The sequence below is a fragment of the Anser cygnoides genome, chromosome 13 (assembly GCF_040182565.1).
Source record: "Anser cygnoides isolate HZ-2024a breed goose chromosome 13, Taihu_goose_T2T_genome, whole genome shotgun sequence".
NCBI lineage: Eukaryota > Metazoa > Chordata > Aves > Anseriformes > Anatidae > Anser > Anser cygnoides.
This window is the reverse complement of record NC_089885.1, coordinates 1,605,213-1,626,922: the sequence shown is the minus strand read 5'-3', so window position 1 is coordinate 1,626,922 and position 21,710 is coordinate 1,605,213. Positions and strand designations below refer to the sequence as shown.

General features: G+C 40.4%; 1 protein-coding gene across 18 annotated transcripts in view; it reads left to right on the top strand.

Moving 5' to 3' along the window:
* Window positions 1-21,710, top strand: part of TENM1 (teneurin transmembrane protein 1) — an 848,278-nt gene that overhangs the window by 799,834 nt on the left and 26,734 nt on the right. For all 18 annotated transcript variants that reach the window (XM_048070576.2, XM_067005240.1, XM_067005241.1 and 15 more), the window contains 3 exons: window positions 542-696; window positions 17,914-18,280; window positions 20,069-20,579. In XM_048070576.2, coding sequence (XP_047926533.1) covers window positions 542-696; window positions 17,914-18,280; window positions 20,069-20,579 — 1,033 coding nt within the window. The remainder of the gene's footprint in view (window positions 1-541; window positions 697-17,913; window positions 18,281-20,068; window positions 20,580-21,710) is intronic.

Sequence of the window (21,710 nt, the reverse complement as noted above, 5' to 3'; positions counted from 1 at the left end):
GGTAAGCAGAGCCTGTTTTGTACCACTGGTATGTATAACCCCCAGACTGCAAAAGTTGTTCTCGCTTTCTGTGGGTGCTTCCTACTTGCTCAAATGCTCCAGTAAGTCACGCAATACAGTAATACAAAAAATTTGCTTCTGCTTGAGAATGAAGAAAGTTAAAATGAAGAAAAATCAAGTGGAAAATAAGCTTTTAGAAAAGCTAATCTTTTCCCACTCTGTGATGATGGCCATGAAGTTGTTGAAGAGCGTAATTTTATGTATATACATTACAAGAAAAGCATCTGCTGCTTTGTTCTGTTTCTTCCTTGCACCTTCCCTCTTTCTACGTGAGTCAAAGAGAGTCTGATCTTTGGAAAGATAGGATCTTCCCATATACAATTTGTATAAGCCTCAAATAAGTAATAGGTAGAAAAAAATTGACTTATACTTTTTTAATCATCACATTTTCAGAGCCTTAAGAGAAGAAACATTTTTTTTAATCCAGCAAATGTCGATGTTAACACACTTTTTTTTTTTTTTTTTTTACCCTTTCATCCAGGTATCACTGTGGATAAGCATGGATTTATTTATTTCGTTGACGGTACCATGATTCGGAAAATTGATGAGAACGGTGTGATCACAACAATAATAGGTTCGAACGGCCTCACATCAACCCAGCCATTGAGCTGTGACTCTGGAATGGACATCACTCAGGTAGACACCTGGTTTTCATGTGTTGTCACTTTTCTGCATTGTGGAGACAGATGGATTGGTTTCTCATACAACAGTTATATATCAGAATATGCCAGATGAATCAGATTATTCTGAACCGCGCAGTATGGAGTGGATCTTCCATTCGCACTATTATTATAAGGTGTATTATATAAATGCAAAACTACACACTTGATTTTATCCAGGAGGTTGCATGTGAATTTGTAGAGGTGCTTATATAATGAATATATACTGCTTTAGAAAGTTGCTTGCTACTTTGAGATACAGCTTCCAAGGAGTTTATGAGAAGTTTAGAGTGCTTTCCTTTAGTCCAGCATTCAGACTTATTTGCTTGAACTACTAAATGGAAAAAATATATATTCTGTTGACATCTAAGTCTATTCTAAATCATGGAAGAGCATTACAGTAAGTAATTACAAAATAGCAGTACTGTAGTGAAGCTACTGCATTTCAATACATTTCTCAAAGTGCTTTTCAGTTCTTATTTCAAAAGCAGTGTAAAAGAAATTGGACTAAAACACACTTACCGCCTCTCTAGTTTATACTAAAAAAGATATATAGATAAACATGAAGAAACATAAATGGTACTCCTGACTAGTCAGTGAGCCATGCTTGTAGATAGCACAAGGAAGGGGTTGGCCTTTGCCAATAACGATCAGACTCAAAATGAGGGAAAAGCTGTACTTGAAGAAAACTTTAAGCATTCATGTAGCATACAAAAGATATATTATGGACTGTGTAAGCTAATAACCAGGATCCAGTTATTTTACATTTCATTTTCTCCCTGCCCTTTCTTCAATCCTTCACAATTGCAAAATCACTTAAAATATGCTGTATAACAATTGCAAGGTCTTGTTCCTAGTTTCTGAGTAGTATTTGAATAATAGCAGCTTACTGTGATCTTGTAATCACATACATGTGGAATACAGGGTCAATGTTTTGGGTAGTTTTTATCAAATTTCACAGGGACAAACAATGGAATATGATGCTACCATCACAGCAGCACTTGGGGATTGTATTGCTAGAGTCAAAATTGAAAATAATGTCCTCGTTCCACTTCACATGTCACTAAGTATTTGGAAATGCAGGGAGGGGAACTGATAGACAAGCCTCCTTATTCTCTCTGGTCCAGCAGATATGTAATTTTTCCATGTAAAGCAGAACAGGGTCAAGTGGATTAGCTGTGCTAAACCCAATCTCACACTAGCCTACTAATTGTTTTAAGGTGATATTGTTTCTGGGCACCTTGGCTTCTGCTCCGGCACCTCTTCTTGCAGGATAGTCAGTCCTGCAGATCATAAGCAGGAACCCAGTGAAGCAACTCGTGCTCCTCAGATGGAGGCACTGTGACTCTCAGCTCCATTGCTACAGTCCTGCTGGCAGGAGTGATGCTTCATGGAACTTAGAGATGCCTGAAGCATATTTACTCACTTCTTGGATACACATAACATCTGCCGGGGGCATCAGTAACCAGATGAGAGATCTCTGAGGTGCAAGAAGTAGTGCCAGGTGCAATGTCTGCTCCCTGCCTTCTCCTTGTGATCTGTATCTAGGGTTGTACACGTAATTTTTTTCCTGGTCATATAACATGTGACTCTCAATTTATGTGCAAATGTTGCTCATTTTCCTCATTTTGTGCAGCAACAAAATGTCTCACTAAATCTGAAATGTGATGCTTCATTTTGATGGTTTTCAATGCCTTTTAAAAAATGCAAACACCCTTTAGCAAATAACTTACAACAGGGGGTCTGGCAAATGTGGAAATAAAATGGTTTTATTTTTAAAATGAAAATGAAATTAAAAAGGTAAACTTTTGGGGCTGAAATCAAACATACCAAAGTTTTAAATCTCTCTGTCCCCTAAAATCCTGTTTTATGGTGGTCTGGCTACTTGCCAGAAAAAGATTTAGTTTACCTTACTCTACAACATAGTTCCAATGCCATGGAGAAAGAACTTTTGCAAAATCATAGATAAGAAAAAGCATGTCATAAAACAAATTCTTCATATTGCTCTTAGGACATCAGCATTCAGTTGGGATAGGGTCTTTTGTGGGTTCTTTAGTGATTCTTTGTATTGAAATTTTTCACAAAATACAGAATTTTGACTATTTACACGTACCCAGTAAAACACAGATGCTAAATAAATGTCCAGAATGCATGTTCTGAAAAGTAGGTATATCAAATTCGCTTGGTAGTGTTTTTTTCCAAAATTGTTGCTGATAACCAGAAAACTCTATGAAATAACCACATCCCATTGAAGTCAAGTTTGTTAATCTGAAATTATATCATTGAAAATAAGGGAATGATATTTTCACTTAGAAACAATTGTATATCCTTGCAAGACTGCTGAGTTTTTTCCAGAATGGCATAAACATAAATGAAAAATGAGTTTGGCCATCTCCACTTAAATTGTTTTTTGGCTAAATTACAAGTGGCATTTACATCAAGAGAATGTGGGTTGCTCACAAATTGTGTGTTGAGAGGGACTTATGAAATAGGTTAATAAAATCAATTCTCAAAGCTAAATTTGCTCTGACAATAAAATCAATGACTTGCTCAAAATCAATATTTCTTGATTTACTGAAATACAAAAATGTACTCTTGAAGTAAACACATAGAATAACTGCCCATTGCGAAAACTACTATAAATGACAAGCTTTCACTTTAAGGCATTCAGTTTAATATATGAGTTGATTATGACGGGTTTAATCATTTATTCCAATATCAGTTTTGACAGAAACACTTCTTATTAATCATTCTGTGTTTGTTATTCACTGCCTTCTCATTCTTAAGCATAGTATTCTGCATTCATAAAGGAGAGGGGTGGGGGTAAGGACAGCTGGGGTTGAAAAGATTATGTGTTGTGGCAAATAAAGCACCAAACTCTGAGTAATTACTTTGATCTCATATTTCACTGTGAGGGTGTTAATCTGAATTTAGAAGGAAAAGGACATTAGGTTGAGGTATTTATATGGTATGCTAGTGTTCTCAGTGCTATTTCTGCATGTACAAAACTTGGATGACTTTTCTTCTCAGCGCCATGCAAGTCCAATTATTTTAGTGTTTTTCGGTTAGTTAATAAGGAGAAAATGGAAAGAATATGGCTTTTCAGAACCAGATCTGTGAATATGCCTTACATGTGTGTATATCCTCAGCACTCACCATAGGTGCCAGGATTTTGGCAGTCACTTACATTAGGATTAGCTATCCAGTAGCTTCCTTCGTGGTAGAGCTGGTCATATTATGTGTAAATGCTGTCCACAAAACCCTGAATACCATCACATGAGCAAGAGCTAAACCTTAAAGGCAAAACATTTTTCAAGAATATCAAAAGGGGATGTTGGTATTCATTTGATTTGTGAATTTAAATATTCACCTCACTTATCTATACCCAGAATCTGAATGCTGGACTTTTCACATGACTGCCTCTGCAGCTTGGTCCTTGGCTTCTTCTAGGAATGGCTCCCATTCTCCCAAAGAACAAATTAAGTTCTTTGAAAGCTGTTTTGTTGTAGGTTAAGTGAATAGTTAAGTGAACTGTAAACCCGTGTTGAACCTTATATATTTGCATCTAATCTGGAGGTTCCATGGATTGATTCATCTCATAGCTTTATGTTCTACCAAAAATTTCCTTTAGAAGCCCAACCAAAGAGAACAAAGTTACCTGCTACAGCACCTAACTTCTCAATTCCCTTTGGATAGAAAGACTATTAGAGGCACTCTAAATCGCAGACATAAGTTTTGGTCTGAAATACTCGTACTGACTTCTCACATTGTTGCCCTGCTGGCTGGTCTCTGAACATGCACCAGCGATGGGCAGGCTGGGGGTGGTCACCCCACAGCAGGACCTGTGTTGGAGCCTCCTGGGCACAAGCCATGGCAGACGTACTAAGGGAGGAGACTGGGGTGGAGAGTGAAAGAAGGAGAAGAGAGGGGATCCTCAGTCTGTTTCGCTGCCTGATGAATCTGGATTCAGTTCTGGTCTAGATCAAAGGCAAAGGGGTTGCTTTTTGCCACAGATGTGCCCACTTTCATAGTGTTTGCTGCATCCCTAGGGTGTATAACAATTTTTAGCCTAGTTATTGATAACAAATGAGAATGCATTGCTTGTGTGGGAATGTCTGTCTGTCCATCTGTCAGTATTCTTTTCCTCCCAGTAAATCAAAATCTTTGGCTGGTTTCCAACAAATTTGCAGAGGAATACCAGCCTTCACAGCAATTACATTCCTACAAGTTCCATAAAAAATATTAAGCCAGTTGCAGGAGAAAGACCTAAACTGCCCTTTCAAAAGGAAATATTGCAGCATGAGCTTTCTTTTATTAAACTCCAGAGATTCCACTCGGGATCTAATAAATGCCCCATTCGGAGGAGAAGCTTCATTTGGTGCTTGGATCTTATTAAACTCCCAAGTCAGTCAGCCATGAGACAGAAGTCCTTAAGAAAACGGACTTCATTAGATCCAGTGATCATAGAAGTTATATTGACATTGTGGGAGTCTTTGTGTGAAAGGAAAAAACACTTCACCTCAGCTTGAGCGATAAGCTTTGTTTCTCTTCTGCCTCCATTGCTGTGGTGAGAGCTGAGGAGGGAATTAGGAGCTATTTCGACCATCTTGCAATTTTGTCCCCTATCTTTCCTCCCCTGAGAAATATGTGGGCTGAATTTCCACCACTGTGAACCTCGAGTCATTTATATCTGCGCAGTTAGTGTTTGGGAATAGTTTAAACCAATCTCGAGCACATTCCCTGCAAATGGAGAGACTAAACATTTGCAAGGCAACAGAAAATGAATCCCAAGAGCTTTCTCTTAGCCTGTAACCGCAGCCTTGTTCTCAAGCTGATGTCAGTCCCACTAGGCATGAGTCTGTGCCAAAGCAATAGCTCCAGCCTGATTGATGGTGTTAATAACTGTCACTGCTGTGTTCCAAAATGAAAGGTCTGGTTTGAAGACTTTTTCTTGACATTTGCACTTCATCAGCCTTTGTTCAGCAGTTCGCCATGTGAGGGAACCATCTATATCGTGTTGCTTCACATAAACTTCAGTGACACTGCAAAATGTTTTGCTCCCTCGTAAAAATGTGACAGCGTTACTTATGTGGGCAATTTGCTTACATAGGTCAAATTAAAAGGCACATTTCTAGAGTAGGGTTTAAAGGGGAGTGACTGGACAGGGACACACACATGGCAAGAATGCCATGTCCTGGGCAGCCTGCCTTGAATGACTGGTGCGGAGGAGAGAGCAGTAAGTAGTTCTGTTGAAGACCTCCATGAAATAGTGAAGTGAGCAACAGAATGCTGCAAAATGGTAGTTAAGATGAGCAGAATCGCTTTAAAATGTAGTTTATTTCTCAACAAAGCAAACACTGACATTGCTCCCGCAGTCACAAGAGCTGCAGGCATTACCCACCAGCATCTGCGCAGGCACAATATGCTTCAGTGGCATTGTGGAAGCCTTTTGAGCAGAACAAAAAGCTGCCAGGACACGGTGTCCTCACTTGAGAGCAGTGGTGAGGGGCTGCTCATAGGAGCAAGCAGCCTGAACAGGACTTTCCCTGGGTGCATTTGGAGACAGGAAAGGAAAATGTGAAGACAGAAACATGATCTGATGAGTGGGTAGAAGAAGGGGGAGTGAGCTGCCGGCAGAAAACCCAAATGATTCTAGGCTGAAGTACTTTCAAGCCAGGGTGAGAGCAGGTTAGCACAAAGCAACTGCAGGATTACAGAGAGCCAATTAATTCATTAGTATTACAGGCTGGAGGACCACACGCTGTCTTTTTAGGAGTTTCTCTACAAACTTGACAGTTTAAACTGCATTCTTGTAAAAGTGGAAAGCAAAAAATGCTTTCTTCTTGTCTTGTTTTAACACCAGGTACTTAGTATTGTCATTGTGTTAGAGAGCTACATGCCATCAAAAAGCAGCAGCTTGGTTCTCACTGTACCAAAGCATTGCAAAACTACTGCTCTTCATTTGCTTTTAGTCCTCTACCTGGGTGAGGCTGTTTGCCACGCTCTTCTAGTTAAGCATAACTAATGCATCTCAAATATTCAGAATCCTTGCGCTGTGTATCTCAGTGCTTTGCAGAAGCATGTTTTATATGTATGCTTGAAATCGCCGAACAGAAAGTACACAAAGCACAAACGATGATTTATTAGCCCTTTATTTGTGGTCTTCCTCACAGGAGACTTCCAGAGCTTTATTGTTATTTTTTCTAATTCTTGATGTATCAAGTAGTCCAGAAAAGCTGTTATTTTTTTTCCAGTATAAAGTTGTCCTATCCTCTGGTTTTTTTTACTCCGCTGCTTGATTTCTTGTCCTTTCTTCTCTGGCCTTGCTGGAGTACCAGAGGAACTAACAAGAGTGGAAGTCATGGCCCCAGCAAAATCAGCAGCTGTTTTGCCACTGACTTCAGTGGAACCAGGGCTTCTCTTTGGGTGCTTTGCCAAGCTTAATTGAAAGGGTAGTGGGTGGCAAGTGAGTAGCAGGGAGCAACTATCCTAAGAGGATGTATGTGCTTCTGAAGGACAGACCAAAGCAGGTCAGGGCCAGAGCCTCTATGGAGGCATTTTCAAACCTTTTCTGAAATGAGCCCCCTTCGAATAATTGTAGTCAGTCTTTGGTAACCAGAAACCTGTACAAAATAATTCCAGTGATAATAGCATATGCAGGAAAAAGCAGTCACTAGTATCCATACTTTGAAGAAAAAAACAAGCTGAAAACCTTTTTAAAAAAGGATCTTCAGGTAGAAGATGAAATAATCTTTTCCCAGGGATGGAGGAGAGGTTAAGTACCCTCCCTTTAACAGGAACTGAGAGAAAGGAGGCTCATAGGATTAGGACCTAAGGTGGAAAAGAACCTGCGAGAGCTCATGAATCAGACTTGTAGGTGTATAATGTGATTTTTAGAATATCAAACAGAAAGCAGGATGATTTCATCACAGCTAATTTATATTCTAATCAAATTATTCTATCACTGAATTTGAAATGTTAGTTATAGAAGCGAGATACCATGCGATGAAGTCATGCTGCAGTTTCTTCCTTAAAGTCCCAAGTGCTCTTCTTCTATTGGTCACCTGTAGAACAGCAATTTATTTCAATTATCTGCCATAAATAATGCATTACTACTGAGTAAAAATACTATGTACATTTTAATCAGCTCTTTCAGCAATCGCATTCTTTTTCTTCACTGTTGAGAAATGGAGCATTGTACACTCCATGTGATCCAAGGTGAAGAGAAGACCTGACAGACTGCTGTTTGTGATTTTTATCTGACTTTTTGCTATTCACAGATGGTTTTTTTTTTTTTTTTTTCCTAATGACAAACTGCAAGAAGAAATGCCTGCAAGAAGTAGATGGCTGGCAAGAAGGTAACAGCTCAGCCCTGTGTCAGTGTTCTTGGGTGCAACCAGGGCTGGCTAGTTCTGAGGTTCTCCTGTCACTTTCTCAAGCACCCAGTTCCTCTGGCTGCTTCACATTTTAGTTTGTATGCACAAGTAGCCTTTGATTATATCTTCTGATTAATATGGTTTCAGCATGATGGAGTCTGGTGATGAGTTATTTATGGCAGAGGTCCTGTATCTGCATTGCTGAATTACGCTGCTGTAAATTTTTAGTGCAGCTTTGCCAGGCTGGTGAGAATCTGCGGTGGGTTGAGATACATTCATGACTATGGTTGAGATACATTCATGACTATATCTGATTTTTTCATCTGTTGAGGAGACATAGTGGACAAAATGTATGCATGAAGAATATATTTATACTTAATAGATACCTATATATGCACATATAACTATGTCTATATACATACATGTATGTATATGTGTTTTCACGTGTCCTGCAGAGTAGTAGTCAGACAGTGAAAGCCCAGTCCCTGTCTTCCAGGAGCCTAAGCCCACTGATGAGAAGGGAATGTAGGTATTGGTGGAAGCATGTGGAGGCAAGCCAAGTAGGCAGTGTCCCTTCTTTTCTTTCAATCCAGTTGTTCATCCACATCCACTAGTAATAATGCCTACCTGTAATTTAAGAAATATGTGCTTTGATGGAGGTGATTACTACTTCAGCCATTTTTCTAAGATTGTCAGGGCTGGTACTGAGTGTGTGTATCTCTCGTCCTCTCACCAATCAACCCAACACAATCTGTGGAGTAAAAGGCACAGATGCAGCAGGTTTTGTGTGTTATAAAGTGAATAACTTCACTTGGAGCTGGCTTTATTGCCTCTATTCCAAATCTTTCAGGTTGCCCAGTGTGTTCTGCTTTGGGCATTTTGAGATGTTGCGCAGAACTAGGGTGAGGGAGACCAAATAAGTCTGGAGCTTGAATACAAGAGAGCTTTGAGGCCCACAGTCACCAAAGGTGATGGTGTGCTTCCTTCAGAGATGTTTTGTGCTGCAGGGAAAGAAATTATTGCACTAAGTCAGTTAGATTGTCCTACCAGAGTGAGAGCTGGGCTTTGTACTCTTGGTCTCTCCGTGGCAGGTCAGGTGAAAGCTTACTGAAATTAAACAAATAAAACCAGTGTAAGTGAAAAATAAAAACACGTAGGCATTTAATTCTATTGTCAGGTCATTGAAATTTTACATAGCTGCAAACTGCTGCATTTGAAACTATAAAAGCAAGTGTGGGAATGGTTGCATGACTGAAAGCATTGCACCACAGCAGCTGCTGGGAGGGGGTTCAGAAAAGCCAGCATGGCGATCAGTCTGGCCTGCAAATTGCTCCAGGTGCTAAGGGGAACCTGAAAGTCTGTAGATCCTGTCAAAACAACCCTGTAATAATAACTGCTTACAAAGGGCAGGACTTTGAAGCCTGGCAGCATGAAGGAACTCTAGAGGGTGGTGTTCCCTTGCTGTCTGGGTACTTGTTGGGTCTCAAAGCTAGTTATAAACAAAGGCTGAAAAGGTTTTAGTACCGAGAAGTGTTGCTTTGGAGGTATTAGCGGTATCTCCAGTATTACTGTTAGGACTGATTTATCCTTACAAGCTGCTGAAGTCAAACATAAGCAAGCTGTGGCAACCACAGAAGTAAGGGGCTGTGCCTGGGAGATGGCAGTGAGGAACACCTGATTTCTCCTCTTCATGGTGCTGGCTTGGCTTCAGCATCTTTTCTACCATTGTTTCTGCCAAGTAAAAATGAATGAATAGGCACTGTGTTAGTGGAGGGTGAAAAAAAAGCAAATGTAAAGACAGAAATTGGTTGTATCCGTTTGTAGCATGCCATACAGAGGTTGCATTTATAGCTGTGCATTCTCAAGTTTGGGCACAGAGAGACGCAAACAGAATGACAGAGAGCAGCACTTTATGCAATATGTTACTCTGACAATAGCGCTCACATTTGCAAACAAATTAGCTAAAAATGTCTGAAGGACATGCAGCTTTTACAAACTGGGCCTCATCTCCTGCTGATAGATTCCACTGGGACAGGAACGGCTTGCAAAATGATACACTGCCTTGGAGGATAAATTCATGAAGTTCAGCAATGTAGGTCACACTGCAGGAAAATCATAAGCATCTGAACATCACTCAGTAGCCATTCAATCAACTGCTCAAAGCAAAATGGAAAACTGAACAGCATGTAGATATCTCTGGTGAAAACTGGAGAAAGTGATGATATGATGTAAAACCCTCTACGTCCTCCATCCATATGTGTTTCTTCTTCAATTTTTCTTGCCAATTCAGAGTTAGATTTCTGTGTCCATATCAATGGTAACAACAAAGCCAACATTTTTTGCTATTCCTAGCATGAACTATAATAAGCACGTTGAATGGTTCATGAAGGGTATGTCAAAAATTCAGGGAATCAGGAGAGGTCAGATGATTGAAACTTGGTATAAGTAGCCTAGTCGTAAGCCAGTCATTTCATTGTGAAATGATTTTTGCATGCTCCCATCCAGGAGGATTCATAACATATACTATTTGTTTCACTGTTTTTGGGTTTTAAGGAATAAAGGAAAATAAAAGTTTTATAAAACAGTTTCTAGAAGTATCTAAATCTAGCACTGTGTAGAGAGACTCCTGTTGCTTTCTAGATCTAGAAAATACTGAGAACCTGAGATCCAGGATCTGCTAGAGAAGTTGAAAGCCTTTCTGAATACATCTTGGATTTTTCTTGAGAACTAAACTTTATCATTCTAAACTTTATCGTTGTATGCTTTTCTGGCACAATCTGATAATGCAAATCCAAATATGCATCACAGCAATAACCAATGCCCTTAGCTGACAAAAATTTAAAACAGAATGCCTGCTTATAGTCTCAGACAAGGATCAAATACTCTCCAGTGAGTTTTCATGCAAGTATCTACTCGATATAAATGATAGTTACGTAGAATTTCTGCAAGGCGTACAGTTTTCTTGTTTGTTCTGCAAAATGCAGGATGCCTAAGTACTTTTATTAGCTGTTTGAAGCCTAAGAGCAGTATGCATTTGCTTTCAATGCAAGATGACAGCTAGTTGGATTACACTGATTCTGCTCAGTTTCAGTATCTATTGTGTAAATACTTGTGAAAAATCGATGGCAGAAAATCATGTTATGATAACAATTAATCTTGATGATAATTTCTGAAAAAGTAAGGACTCAAATTATTTCAATTGCTTTTCATGCCTAGAATTTTTTTATCCATGAAATTTTTTTATCCCCAGGGCCAGGGGAGAGCTGCCCAAGGAGTAGCACTGCCGTCACAGCTCACGATTCTGCAGAGACAGAATCACAGAATTCTGGGCACAAGCCTGTAGGAAGGTTTAATTTAAAAAAAAAAAAAAAAAAAAAGTCTTGAGTTTGACTGAGTGTTCAGGGCAGAGCCAGAATATTTGGGCGATGTGTTCACAGCAGCTGGTGTTGCTCTCAGGGAGGGTTTTTGCTTTCTTTGTGAGCTGGAGTTTTTTTCAGTTTTGGAAATTTCATTTCGGTGTATATTCTCTTCCTCTCAGTTTTCAGGCTAGATGCTTTCATAAACCTCAGGAGTTACTGAAAGCAAAAGACATTGCAACATACTAGGTCCCACCTCTCACTATTCTCAAACAGCTTTTAATTACTGTCTCAGTTTAAGCTTTTCAAGATCTTTCTCCCACCTTTTCTGCATTGGCAGCACAATGGCTTTCTGCATCCATAAATTCTGGACCCAGAATGGAAAGATGAGGCCAAAACTAGTGAGAGAGGTATTGAGATTTATGCAATCTTACTTCTGTGCCATCTCATCTTCCCAGCACAGTACCTGGCAGTGCAAGTTAGAAAGTGAGCGACAGCAGCGATAGTCCTGTTAGCTGGATTTCCAGCTACTCCCTCTCCCTCCTTTTGGTCATGCAAATTAACTGTAGAGGTGTGTTTGGAGGACAGCTATTCCCACTCCAGCACTGAGGACACGTTTGGGTTAGATTTAAATTCATGGTCTATTTTCAGACATTTTAATTGAAGAGTCTCAGATTCCTCCTCTCAGAGGTACCAGCCAGCTAGAAATACTTCTTAAATTCCTTCTGGGTGTTTAAGAAAGTATTTTTTTCATAACCTGTATAAACCATGGATACCATGTTTAAACAGACTTAAATGGCTTAGGAATCTAAGTCCCATTGATTTTCATAGTCAATGGGCTTATGTGTTTCTGGATAATCTTCTGTTACTAAATAAAGGCAGCGTGAAACCTGTCCCCATAGAAATCAACTCTTCCTATCAATTTAGTAGACCCAAGATTCCTCATACAGTCTTTGAAGTTGTGAAACAGAAAAAAAAAAATCATAAGAAATTATGAAACAACAAGAGAGCTGGAAACAGAGCACAGCGAAGCTTGTGGCAAGCAAAGGAAGACGAGCAGTGAAAACCGGTGGTGTGGTCCTTGCATTTGCGCTCCTCCGCTGCTCCCTCATCCACTGGAAATAATTAACGGCAGAGGTAGGCTGGCAGGCAGAGTACCCGGGCCATGATCCCGGGGAGCTGGTGGCCTTAAACCTCTGAGCTGCATCTGTAAATGTGCCACAGCTGCTTTCCCAGCCTAGGGTAGAAAAAAGCGGTCGTTGGGCTGCAAAACTCATTTATTTGGGTTTTGCACTGGGGAACGATGAACGCAGAGAAAGCAATATTTGTAAAGTTTAGAGCAGGGGCTGCTACAGCTGAACTGTATAATTCCGAATTTTATAATATGCAGCATCAGGAGCATGAGAAACAAAGGCTCATTCAGCGTGGGAGGAAGCTGTAATCCCACCATGGGGAAGTGTTCCCCTGTGTCAGACCGCATGAGCTGAATTGTGGCTCTGTGTGCCATTAAGGAAGAAGCTAAGCTGCTGAGAGGAGCTGACAGTGTCAGTGTCAACAAAAGAAAGAGCCCAGAAGTGAGATCAAACTGACAGAAGATGATGAAAAAATATCTGTGGTTGTCAACTGTGAGAAAATAGAGAGAAATATATGTAGTGAGACATCCTGTAAAACATTCAGGGAAGCAGAACCAGTCTCCTTCAGCCTTGCAAACTACATGCTCATCCCTGATGGACCACCTGGGCAAGTCCTTCCTCCAAGCCTTTTCTCACGTAGGGAAGGAGAAGAAAAGTGAAGGGGTTAGACAGAAAAGTGAAAAACAGTAAAACACCATTTAGAATAACATTGTGGTGTGAAACACGGGTAGGACTGGAAACAGCAGCTGAAGTGAGTATATATAGGAGGAGATGAGAAAACGAATTTAGCAGCAACAGAGAAATATGGAGGAGGTGGTGATCAGGTCTGCGAATGCATATCGTAGAGCTGAACGCACACAAAGCATAAATAAAAGTGCTTGATGCTGAGCAGTACAGATAGGAAGTAATCCATCAGTCAGGACTATCAAAAAAATTTTGGCATGAATTTCATGCTACTACATGACGTTGAATCAAAACATACAAGCAATGCATGGCAAGAAATCAAAGCAATGGTGGAGCCTTTTTATGGATTTGTGCAGCTTCTTTTAATCCACGATAAATGAAGTTTATCCTAGTGAAATTTACCCCAGCACCTCGAACAGTTAAGCTCTTGAAATCTGCATCTGTGTACAAGGATAAATTTTTCCCTCATTACTTTTCTTACTTTGATATGAACTGTAGAGTATGTTTGATCTGATTTCTTTCAAATAACACCAAAAATGCCACAGTTGTAAATTATTGTGAAAAACGTGCACAAGTTTTAGCCATATGGTCAAAACCAAAAGCAAAATGGTATTCTTCACAAACTAACACTGAAATGTTTGCCTGTGTTTGTGTATGTTCAAGAAGTATATTAGTGAATGCTGCTTTGCAAAAAAAACTCACATTATTTATTTAATTTTAATCCTTTACTATGGGAGGAATATTTCAAGTTTTCAAAACCAGATAGATAGGTAGGTAGATAGTTATACAAACACATGAATATATTTGCAAGAAAGGAAAAAATATCAATCAGGTCTGAGAGCTATTTATCTCCCTAAATGTAGATCTCCCAGAGGGAATTCATTTAAATTGAAATCATCTTAGTGCACTTTGTGTTTTCCAGAACACTTGACATGAAAAAATGTATTAGAAAGCCAGACCAGTAGGTGTTAATTTTGCACTTCTCAAACCAGACATTGATTATTAGATATAACGGGAACCTTTATGTTGACAGTTAAATGCTGAATTCCCAGAAAAGTTGACATGTTAATACTTATATGCAAAAGGTCTCATTGCTCAAGGGTTCACTTGTTTCCGCAGTGATTTCCATTGCATATGCTCAATCTCCGGTGAACTAAAACAGGATTGTCACCTGAAAATTTCGATCTGTGAAGTAACGTGCTGACTGCTACTGAACAAATCTTGTCTCTTTGTTTATAACGGGGTAATCCGCAATGCCATTTCTGTACACTGCTTAAAAAAAGAAGCCATCATGTATCAGAAAAAACACTCGTGGTTGGCACAATTTTTAGTTATAAAAAAAATACATATATGGGAGACGGCTCTCTACGGGGGCTTGTGAAGTTCTGCTTCAGATTAAACATACATTAACTGATTTAATATTCTAACCCTAACTGAGTTTTTTGTCTGGAAAAACTTTTTAATAGGCACAGTCATATCAGATGAGAATTTAAGTGCTTCTCCGTAATATGTTTATTGGCTTTGAATGAAGCACAACTGATGGTTTGGTCACAGAAATCTGCCAGAGGGCGGTTTGCTCGCAAAGAAAAGAAACAACCAGTGACTTCCTAAGGTAACAGTGAACCTAAGGGTGCACTTACACTTCAGCTTAAGCTGATTGAGGTGATTAGTTTTTAGCCAGCAACGTGTGACCACAGACGGCAGGAGCACTTAAAGAGCAGTCCTGCTGTGGGGGCTGCAGGGGGAGAAGGGCTAGGTGAGACGGCAGCAGCCCCAGCTCACACAGGCTTAAGATGCCATGAAGCTACATCCCGACAAGAGCAATACAGATGGTTTTCTAAATCTGTGAAATTCTTTCTCAGATTGAGAATGCTCAGCATTTTGTATTTGTTTCTATGTTTGATTGTTTTATTTGGCCTCTTTTTCCCTCCGGTTGCACTAGCATGAGCTTGCAGTGAGCAGCAGCTGTTTTTATGCTGCAGCCTCCAGACAGGTACATGCTAGCTTTAATATTTCACCTGGGATTAGACCATTAATACATCCATGACTGCTTTAAACCTAGGAGTGAGAAGCTGTAGCCATCCTTCTGCAAGCTTTGCAAAAAGCTAGGTGACAGGTCAGGTGTAGTAACCAGAATTATTTACATGTCCCCAGCTCAAATTTTACCTGTTTTTATCATAATGCAGCTAGATTTACAGAAGTGATCAGTATGAAAGCAAATGTGCTTGCAGATAATGACAGCTGTTACGGCTCAACCTCTTCGTGGGTTGTAGGCACCACGCTGCAAGTGAAATGGACATTTCCATAAAAGCTTGTTCTACCTCAATAAACAAAATCAGCCTCAAATCTATCAGAGAAAAAGTTGTTTTGGTCCAAATCAGTCTCTGTTTATCTGCAAGACACCAGACATACCTTCACAGTGGGAGGAATTCAATTTAGTCACTGGGGCAAAGACAACGTGCCTGGTCCATGAAGGAAAACCAGGTATTAAGACATGGCAGGTGTTATGCAGAGTCATTATGGTAAAAATAGGTAGTTTCAGCCCGAAGTTTTTCTCACTACTAATCTAGTTATGGTTAATCAAAGATTATTTTTACAGCAAAGTGATCTGTGAAGGAGGCACTGCAGTTAAGGATGTCTGTTTGCTATTAAAAATAATCCATTTGCTTTGATAGAGCAATCAAATGTTCAGCATTAAAGGTACATTGCAGATGTGTTTCTTCCAAATTTCCTGCAAATAGCCTTGCAGAGGGTTCAGCTTCCTAGTGAGCTCTCAGCTGAAGCGAGGAAAACACTAACTAGCAGCTCTGTGTACAGCAGCCTTAACACACTGGGTGAAATCTAGGCAATCTCACACGCCCAGAATTCAGCACCTTTATGGGAGGAATCTGCTTCCAACAGTTTCACCACATTTATCATCATTTGGAATGACTCTACCACCTGGTTCAGAAGAGATCTTGAACCCAACAGCATTAGTCTTAATGCCAGTTATTATGCTGTCTAGTAAAATGGACTGGGCACGAGGAGGAGTTTGATTACTCCGTGAGCCTTCGTAATTATGTGGCGCACCATGTAACCACGCAGGGCAAGACACAGTAGCCACAGTGCCCTCACTTTATTAAAGCATCAATTATCAAACCAGCAATGTACTCGTGGAAATGAGGTTGTTCAGGAAATACCGATGCTCGCGAAAGGCAAAGACTTGGCCTTCAGCCTGGTGCTTGAGCTGACCCCAGGCGAGCAGGTGGCTTGCAATGGCCACACGCTCCGCCATATGTTATTCCGCAGCACTGAGCATTGTATTAGCATCTGCGGTCTCTACGTTCATAGATCTTTTAATTAGTGCAGTGGAAAAATTAACAAAAAAAAGCAACCAAATCGGTAAATGAAATAGTGGAAGCTTCTGTGACAACTGCATATAAATCCATTGCATTTTAGCCTGGCATTTATTCTCTTCTGATAGCTGAAATATTTAGTCCAGAAAAATTCCACTCAGATAAAAGCAGCCATCTCTTCACAAAGGATAACAAGCAAAGCACCCTCAGACAAAAATAGACTGTCTTGCAATCTCTGCAACTCACTTGTTCTCTGACCTTTCCACAGACAAGCTGCAGCCCAAATCCTCCATCAGCCATTAGCTGGGGAGTGGGACCAGTGTCCTCCGTTGCTGTTTCCCAGTCCACCACTTACTGAGCTTTCTCAATAGGAGGAGTTTGAAGCTGTGGCAAGCATGCTCTGCAGACAGCAGCCTCCCTACCAGTTGTCTTTCAGGGTGACAGACTGCCCCACCTCTAACTGGGAACATGCTATATTCCTCCAGATCCTGATGCAACAAGCATCAGGCGAGTGAGGTCATTCTTCTAGCATCTCGTCCAACGCAGTTTGGAAACTTTGCTTGGTTGGTACTCTCACTTGCATGGAAAAAGGCAAAAAGCTCACCTTAAGTATGAAGAATTTCCTTAATCCATGACTGAAATATTGAATTGACAAACCAAAATCATTTATAAGTAATTATGGCTCAGCTACTGTATTATGTGAAGTCTGATATATTGGTGTATTACTGTGTTACAAAGAATTAATGAGCTTGTATTTCTTATGGCACATCAGTCTTATTAACGTTTCTGGCCTGGTAACTAAATTGTGGCAGTGTGTCGTACTCTCCTACTATGTCATTTTCCTTTTGTGCTAACGGTCAATTAAAGTGTTAGGACATTGACAACCTCTAACTGTTTTCCACTCTGCCAGTGTTGACTGCAGCCTTGGAACAATAACACTCAGACCTGGAGAATTTTCTGGCTGATACGGCGTGACATGAAGTGTATGCTTTTATTTGCATGAGTGCACAAGGTATAATAAAGTTCCGTCCTTAATGGACTTGTGCAAATACATTTCAGAGGGTGCAAAATTACTTTTGAAATCAAGTTTAGTTTCATATTGGTGCTGGATCTCAGAAAAGAGTATGCTTTTAGAACTTTCTGCCAAACACAATTAGTAGCCCATAGTAGCATAGCAGCAGTGGGCAAATCCACTGAGTGCCTTGATGACATGGTCATCAGAGATGGTTGAACACAATTGTCTTATTGTTGTAATCATTTTTTTTTTCTTGTCTTCTTTTCCCTGCCTTCCCCTCAATTTGTTTTCCCAGGTGCGGCTAGAGTGGCCAACAGACCTCACAGTGAACCCCCTAGACAACTCACTGTACATCCTGGACAACAACATCGTCCTGCAGATCTCTGAGAACAGGCGCGTGCGCATCATTGCAGGGCGCCCCATTCACTGCCAGGTGCCGGGCATCGACCACTTCATTGTCAGCAAGGTGGCCATCCATTCCACCCTGGAGTCAGCCAGAGCCATCGCTGTGTCTCATAGTGGGATCCTCTACATTGCAGAGACAGATGAAAGAAAGATCAACCGTATACAACAGGTCACAACCAACGGTGAGATCTCCGTAATCGCTGGAGCCCCATCAGATTGTGACTGCAAGATTGATCCTAATTGTGACTGTTTTTCAGGTAAGACAACACTTTTTTTTTTTTTCCTGTCCCTGGTCTGTTGAGACCTTCCAGCACAGCTGCAGACCAGCAAAGTGACAGAAGGAAGAAGAACTAAGCAATAGTTCAGTTTTCTTGGAAAACTGAAAACCTTATCAGCAGCTCTTTGTTTAATCCATTGGGTGCAGAGATGTGAGTCTTTCAGTTGGCACTGGAACCTCTGGGTGGGTTTAGATTTTCCTGTTTGAATACAGAGATTACACACAATTCAAAATGATCTCCAAGTATGTTTTTTTGTGTCAGCTTTACTCATGCTGAAGATGGTATCAGCCCCAGTGCAGATTGCACCTAAATGCTACTGGATCAGGCAGCCTTCTTCACCACAGAGAGTACCAGAATGTTCCACATCCAGTGAAAAGCACTAGCTCACACCTTCCCATTGTTCGTGTCCCACGGCACACCTAGCTAAATGATACAAGCACATGTTATTCAAAATGTCTGCTTCCTTGTGCTTTTCAAACTGGGCCCACCAGTCCCAGACCCACACCACGCCCCTGGGCATTCTCAGCAGCACAGCTCTCCCCTAAATGCAACAAAACTAATTTTGACTTTTTTTTCATACAAATGTATTTAATGATAGAACAAAGGAGAGTGTTCCCATCTACAGAGGAATGTGGTATGTTATCATCTTGTCATCTCCAAGAACTACTTTGTTCAGTTTCGTAATACCATCATAATTCTTAAGCCCCCTGTTTCAAGCAAAAGGTAAATTACTGACAAGAAAACATTAAGTATGTCAAGAAATGAGAGAAAAAAAATGTCAGCGGTCTTCCACGGGAGGTGAGTTCCTGACCCAGAGCTCCTAATCAGTCTCATGAGCTTTGCCACAAGCTGCCAGCTTCAGTTACGCCTCTGTTTGACCGGGGCTGAATAGGATGCTGTCCAGTGCTCCTATTGAGGGAATCTCCCCTCAGTTCAAAAAATAAAACCTGTGGCAAATCTAATGATTGTGCCAGTGCTGGGTTGGTGAAAGGCAGGGTCAGGCTGGCAGAGAGACCAGCTAATTTGTCTGTTTCCAAGGCAGCAAAGGGTATGCTGAAAATCTCCATCAAATTGCATTTTTCGGTCAGGAGAAGGGGAGCAATAGAAACAGTAACATGTTGTTCTCCAAGAGTGAGGCTTAATATGCTTTCTTGTTAGTTACACAAAATCCTGGCCATGTAAAGTCATTTAGATATGCATATACAGCCCACAGTCATGCAAATATCCTCCCTGAACCTTGAAATACACAGTATTTTATATATACCAAGTAAATTATCAAGTAATATCAGAAGGGGTGATTTTGAAGGCCCTTTTTGGCTATTATAATTTATTTTCCTGTAGTGTGAGCTTTTAATAAGTACAAACTAATCTTTGGTTCACTGTCATTTTAACCAAATTACTGATTTTTATTTTCTGTTTTATTTATATCACAATTCTATTCAGACTACATACCAACAGGCAAGAAATAGGAAACAAAACTTACCTGTCATAATTTTTTTTCCTTCACATTTTGCCATGCAATACTTCCCTGAGCAACAGGGTTTTGGAGTTAGCAGAAATGATGTAAATTAGATAATTTATAGTTTGTCTTTATTTAGACTGATCTAGAATTGCACCAACTTTAGACAATGGGGGTTTAGTTAATGGGAAGAAGATACTATTTTATTGACAAGTAAATGATCCTGAGGAGAAGCAGTGTGGCAGGCTTCGAGATTCAGCTTAAATACAGACATTACAGATTACTGAAACTGCCATTTTTTCCCACAGGTGATGGTGGATATGCCAAAGATGCAAAGCTGAAAGCACCTTCTTCCCTAGCAGTCTCTCCTGATGACACGCTGTATGTAGCAGACCTTGGAAATGTTCGCATCCGTGCAGTCAGCCGGAACAAGGCTCACCTCAGTGACACGAACATGTACGAGATTGCCTCACCGGCAGATCAAGAACTGTATCAGTTCACCATCAATGGCACCCACCTGCACACACTGAACCTCATCACGAGGGACTATATTTACAATTTCACCTACAGCGGTGAAGGGGATATCGGCACGATCACCAGCAGCAATGGGAATTCAGTGCACATCCGCAGAGACACGAGCGGCTTACCCCTGTGGGTCGTGGTGCCGGGCGGCCAGGTGTACTGGCTGACCATAAGCAGCAATGGGGTTCTGAAAAGGGTTTATGCCCAAGGCTACAACCTGGCTCTGATGACATATCCCGGAAACACAGGACTTCTAGCAACCAAAAGCGATGAAAATGGATGGACAACTGTGTATGAGTAAGTCCATGACATTAAGTGCCTGTTGTAAGGAACACTGTTTTAAACAAACATTGAATTTTTTTGAGTCAGTTCTAGTAATTTCAGAAGACGCCCTGCTACTAACACTGTATGAGAAAGGACAAGCAGTGCTGTTGTACAAGCTTTTACAATATGAAACACTATCATTTCTTAAGTGCCTGTCATATGTAAAAGCTCTGTGCATAGTGCCCATTATATGTAGCAAAAAACTGCCTGAAATTATACGTCATTCATATTTCATTACTGTGAATCTCTGTTTCTCTAAATGCAAATGTGGTTTTGGAATTTTTGGTATCTAAAGAAGAAGAGGCAAGTTGTGATATGAATCAAAGATTTGCAAAATTCTTGAGGAAGGCAAAAAAGGGAAAATTACTATACTCATAGGAGAAGGGAGTGTTACAAAAGAAACTTAGAATCTCAGTGGAAGGAATGTTCAAACACAAGAGTGGACTTGTCCTGTCAGCAGGGGAAGAGGATATGTAATGAAAAGGAAAAAAAAAAAAAGGTATGTAATAGCAAAAGGATATGTGTCAGGAGTGGCCTTACAAGCAAGAGGTTGAGACATTTGACAGGACTCCTTAAGAGCAAGACAAGACAGTAAAGATACAGTCAGAACATCACAGACTGGTCCCAAAGAGAGAGCAACCCAAGAGAAAATTCACGTTTGATTCGTAAAGAGGTGTGAAGTATCAGTATTTCTCATTATTTATAATTAATTGTCATTATCCCTGTTAGAGGATGTGACAAGTGATTGATGGAAGTCATATGTTAACATTGCACTATCAGTTCACAGTTCCAGGAGAATTATGCCGGCTTTCTGTAGGGCATGGGAGTTTATGGTCAAAAACAAAAGTGAAAAGACGTCCAGGTGAGATATGAACAGAACACACATTGAGGAGAAATAAGTTACTGCATAAGTCACCTGGAGAGGCAGCTGAGTCACCATCATTACATTTTTTTTAGAATTACATTTTATTAAACTGCAAGTAGGATAAAAGCAGAGAAAACTGCTGCCTAGAGTATGGGATTTGTTATTCAAGGGAATGTTTTTCTATTCTGCCTTCCATTATTCTGCCGAAAGCAGGCTGAATTGACAGAGTTGATCTAAGT